At 41.0% G+C, this 5268-nt stretch overlaps 1 protein-coding gene across 1 annotated transcript in view; it reads right to left on the reverse strand.

Moving 5' to 3' along the window:
- Window positions 1-1547: 1547 nt before the first annotated feature.
- Mitd1 (microtubule interacting and trafficking domain containing 1) overlaps window positions 1548-5268 on the reverse strand; it is a 9068-nt gene continuing 5347 nt past the window's right edge. The window contains exons 3-5 of the mRNA XM_026785413.1: window positions 3054-3190; window positions 2412-2498; window positions 1548-1717 (exon numbers count right to left, since the gene is read on the reverse strand). Of these exons, the coding sequence (XP_026641214.1) occupies window positions 1559-1717; window positions 2412-2498; window positions 3054-3190 (383 nt within the window). The 3' untranslated portion in view covers window positions 1548-1558. The remainder of the gene's footprint in view (window positions 1718-2411; window positions 2499-3053; window positions 3191-5268) is intronic.

The following is a 5268-nucleotide window of genomic DNA, read 5'->3' on the forward strand; positions in this document are numbered from 1 at the left end:
CCGGCATATGAGTTCATTTTTAAAGCCAGAGCTGGTTGAGAATCATCAAGATTTCCCCTATGTTTGACTCAGCTAATAAGCTCATTCTATAAGGAAAACAAAAGGAGCATTAAACACCATCAGCTAATCCGATTGGCTGAGAAAGAACTTAACCATTAAAGGGAAAGATACTTTTGAATTTAGCTTGCTTAAGCTCTTCTCTGGTAACATGTGGTTTGCAAAGGACGTTCAGGAAGAATGTGGTGACATTTCAAAGGTGCCTATGATGGCTATTCCAGTTTTCAACTTGACTACATCTGGAATTAACTAAAATCCCAATGGCTGTGTACATCTCTGAGAGATTTTTTTTTTCTTTAAGTAAACTATTTGAAGAGGGAGGGGCCGGGCATGGTGGCACATGACTTTAATACCAACACTCAGGAGGCAGAGGCAGGCATATCACTGTGAGTTCTAGGACAGCCAGGAATATTACATAGAGAAACCCTGTCCCAAACAAACAAAAAGAATAAAACAAAAAAGAACTAATGAAACAACAACATTAAAACTATTTGAAGTGAGAAGATCCAGATCTTTTAAGGTGGGAAGGTCCTCCTTTAATCTGGGCCACACCTTCTTTGGGCAACCTTTATGAAGGTCATGGAAGGAAGCTTGCTTTCTTTGCCTGCTTGCTCTCATTGGCACGTCCATTCCTTCACTGGCATTAGAGCCTACTTCTTCAGGATTCTGGTGTACACTGAAGACCAGCTGAGACTCACAGCCTCAGGGACTGAACAACTACTGGGTTCTCAGACCTTCCATTGGTAGACAGCCATTGTTGGACTAGCTGGACCACAGCCTGTGAACTATTCTAAAAAATTCCCTTTGTGTGTGTATGTGTGTGTGTATGTGTGTGTGCATTCATTCTTTAATTTCTGTTCCACGAAGAACACTGCATAACACAGAGCCACTATGCAGAGATGGAGATGGCCAGCCCCTGACCTCTGCTTCAACAACAGCAGCATTGCCATCTATTTTGCATATTTAGCATCTGATTAACTCTGCATTAAAAACAAGAGCCTTTTTGCTGTATCATATGAAAGCCACTATGCTAAAGGGAAGGAAGGGTTCTTTTTTTTTTTTTTGGTTTTTCAAGACAGGGTTTCTTTGGAGCCTGTCCTGGAACTAGCTCTGTAGACCAGGCTGGTCTCAAACTCACAAAGATCCGCCTGCCTCTGCCTGGAAGGAAGGGTTCTTAGTGTGATCCCTAAGAAGCTGTATGTCCATTTCCTGATTAATACCACACTACTAGAACATTCCACTGAAGCCACACAAGGTAAGTAGTAATTTCAGTAGGAAATGGATTATCTCCTACCATAACACTGGCTATGATCTGCACAAAAGAGCTCCTTCCCACACGACACAGAACCATACATGTTATTTGATTAGGAATGAACTAAACTCACTATAGAGTGAGGTAAGCCAAGATTTCTTGTCCAAAGTGCAAAGTTACTTAAGTTTGAGCTTGATTTGAAGCTTTAATATTTAAATATGTGTATATAATTATATTACACTGGAATTCTTAAAATGTGTCCCAATTATGAAAAAATAAAATAGACACTAACCTGATTTCTCGGTCATGTATAGATGAAGAATAGTTTACTTCCAAGAGCACGCCATGACTCCTGAGGGATTGCTTTATTTCTTCCAGGCCACTGCTTTGCTGCGCATTCCCAAACCCCTATTGAATGCATAAAACAGAATTTACTTCCTTGGTTATTAATAACTTAAATTATCCATGAGCTACACAATCAATACCATAGAGAGATTAAACTGAAAAGATTCTATATTAATTTCAACATTACTGTCTCAAGGAAGCAACCGAAGAATGGGTAATTCTTTTCTTTTTTATGTATTGTTTTTATACAAACAATTGCTTTCCTCATGTGAATACCACATGACTCCTTCCTGCGTCAGTCTCTCTGCTGATAGATGCACAGGCATGTGGCACTCTGCCCAGCATCCTTTAATGTATTTTAGTGATGGTATTCAGTCATCCATGCAAGACTGCCTACTTCTTAGACTAATCTTAGGAATTAGAATTACTTGGATGCCCTTGTACTTAAAACACAGTCAAAAGAGACACAGCGACAATCCAACCCCAGATACATACAGCAAGGGGCAGAACTGTCACTAGTACAGACTGCATCATCACTGATGCCCGAGACTAAACTGACAAACTACTCAAACCCAACCAAATGGCCGAATACAAGGTCAACACTCTTAAATCAATAGCCTTTTTGGGAAGATATGTTATGCTTGGTATTACAAGGTGAGTTATTGCCAAGGAACTATATCTAGCTAAAGTACTGGACCAGGTCACTTGTGATTGAACGCGGTAAGTCAAGAAAAGATGAGGTTTCTCAGATACCTACTTCATCCGTAGCGGTGAGAAGGTGAATAGTTCTTACTTTGCATGGCTTCTTAATCAGCATCTCACAAAACCGAAGGAAGTTATACAGCTGAAAGACATCAGGATGGGTTAGTACTAACTCACACAGTTTTTCCTCAGCAAGATCCTGTCCACAGATGCTTCCTTCCATCAATGTATTTAGTTTTAAAAATGTATTTATTTATTATGTATATGGTGTTCAGCCTGCACGTATGCATGCAGGCCAGAAGAGGGCACCAGATCTCATTACAGGTGGTTGTGAGCCATTATGTGGGTGCTGGCAATTGAACTTAGGGCCTCTGAAGAGCAGCCAATGCGGTTAACCTCTTAGTCATCTCTCCAGCCTCCCCATCCATTGTTTTAAATGATGCTCTATCAGCCCAGAACCTACACACACCATCCTGAGAACTTTAAATCATTTCTAAACTACCTATGCTACCCAACACAATGTAAACAATACATGTCACCGTTACACTGTCATGCTTGTGTATGTTCGGTACAGACGGGAATTTTTAACAGTATTTTTTATCCTCCATCGAATCCATGGATAGGAAACCCATAAACACAGACAGCTAACTGCACATTTAAAGCTGCATTTCATTCTGTTTTCGTACATTCCACTTACCTGATGAGTCTGTCTAATATAAGGGTCTTCTATCCAGACTTCTGTAACTGTCTCATGAAGGTATTCTTTGAAAAGTGACTCGTAACTGAAACCGGTGGCATTCTCTTCTATTTTAATTTGCTTGTGATATTTTCCATCTACGAAACATAAGCTACTGTAATGTGACCAGTGACCACTTTCTGAAAATTACACCTTTATTCTTTTGTGTATTCATGGCATGTGCAAAGGGCAGAGCACAACTCGTGGGATTGAACTCAGGTCCGTAGGTTTGCTGGCAGGTGGCTTTACCCATTGAACCGCCTCACTGTGAACACTTTGGTTATACACAGCCGCTATGGTGCACACGGTGATTAATCGGGGTAAGTTACAATCTTTTCAACTGATTTACTCAGTAGCTATCACATGCCTTCTCTGTATTATGCAACTACAAATGTTTCCTACACACAGAGAAAGAAGACAAAACACTATTCCAGAGGCAGATTCCTGTCTTCACAGAGGGCGGGCAAAGGGGCCATCCAGATATTTCCTTTTTAAAATTAAAAAAATAAATTATGTGTATTAATGTCTTGCCCGCCTGTATGCATTTGCGCCACATACATGCAGTGTCCTTTGAGGTCAGAACAGGGCCTTAGCGTCCCTAGAAGTAGAGTCAAAAATGGTTGTGAGCTGCTGTGTGGGTGCTGGGAACTGAACCTGGGGGTCCTGTGCAAGAGCAGCCCGGGCTCTGCCACGCCATCTCTCCAGTCCACAAGAGGTTACTTGAAAAGTGTTCCTTTGCTGTTTCTGAGGGACTGGGAAAGATTTATGAGACAGGACTGACTGCACACAGGTGTCACTAAGCCCCTGTCACCGTGGGCAGAACACAGGATGTACTTGGTTGTATCTTCTTTCTTTTCAGACTTGCCATTTCATATCTTGCAATCACATTGTAAAATGAGTGCTGAAACATGTAACTGTACAGTTTTGGAGTCATGCTTAGCACTTTAAGTGTTTCTTTGAGGCTCTGTTTTCAGACAGGATCAAATGTATCCCAGCCTGGGTACAAACTCCTTATATAGCTAAGAGTGACCCTGAATTCCTTATCATTTTACCTCTACCTCCCAAATGCTGGGACTATAGGTGTGTTACCACCACAGCCTGGCTGCATTTTTTTTCTTGTTTTAAGGGGTTTTGTTAGTTCATTTGTTTGTCTGCCTGCTTTTGGTACTGTGGATTGAATATAGGGTCTTGTGTATGCTAACCATGCTATGATATGTTTTAAGCAGACTTTTAATAGTACATGCTATGAGGACTGACATTCTTATGAGACTGTAAAATGGAAAATGAAATGCATTTTCCTGCATTCTGGAGACAGATGGAGGTGGATCTCTATGAGTTCAAGGCCAGCCTGGTCTACAAAGAGAGTTCCAGCCTGCCAGAGCTACACAGAAAGACCCCATCTGAAAACAAAGAAAAAAAATACAACAACAACAAAAACCCAAACCAAAACAACTAAAAACCAAAGAACAAAAAACGTGGCGGCTTTTTGAGCAGTCAAAAATAAAACGTCTGGATTATAGCCATAGTTTAGCAGTAGAATACTCATCTACAAGCATAAGACACTGAGTTTAATCCCCAGGACAACCAAAAACAAAACAAAACAAAAGCCCAAACATTTGCATAGAGATAACATGCAAACCTTGCATCTAAGCCAAACTAGTCACATAGGCTAATCTAACTGTTCACTCAACCACCATAAACTGGGTGTAATTAGTACGAAACCCTAGGAAGAGGTGGGGAGAAGGCTGTAGTAAGGACAGCTAGGAAGAAGAGCCGAGGCCTGGGGATACCAGCATCTCTGGCTGTAAAAACACCAGTGTGCTTCAGGTGAGATGGCCACAGCGACTCACACAGAGGCTCATGAGCTGGGAACTCATAATAGATCCAGAGGAATACCTACCTCACCTCTTAATCTTCAGGAATATATAACTTGTGAAATGCTTTGATTCACAGCAATGTTTGAGAGGTCCTTGGAGTTTCTTTAGCTATTCTAATGATTTTTCATCTTTTCATAAAAGAAAATACAAACACAGGATCCACATTCGGTATTCTTCTGCAGTATTCTTAAACTGAGGTCCACCCATATGCTTCGTAGCCATCTGCAAATGTCTTAAAAATGGCCAAGCTTTTGTCAGGTATTCAAAGGATGTCTGAATCCCCAGGGCCCAAACTGAAA

The sequence above is a fragment of the Microtus ochrogaster genome, linkage group LG2, assembly GCF_000317375.1.
Source record: "Microtus ochrogaster isolate Prairie Vole_2 linkage group LG2, MicOch1.0, whole genome shotgun sequence".
NCBI classification, from domain to species: domain Eukaryota; kingdom Metazoa; phylum Chordata; class Mammalia; order Rodentia; family Cricetidae; genus Microtus; species Microtus ochrogaster.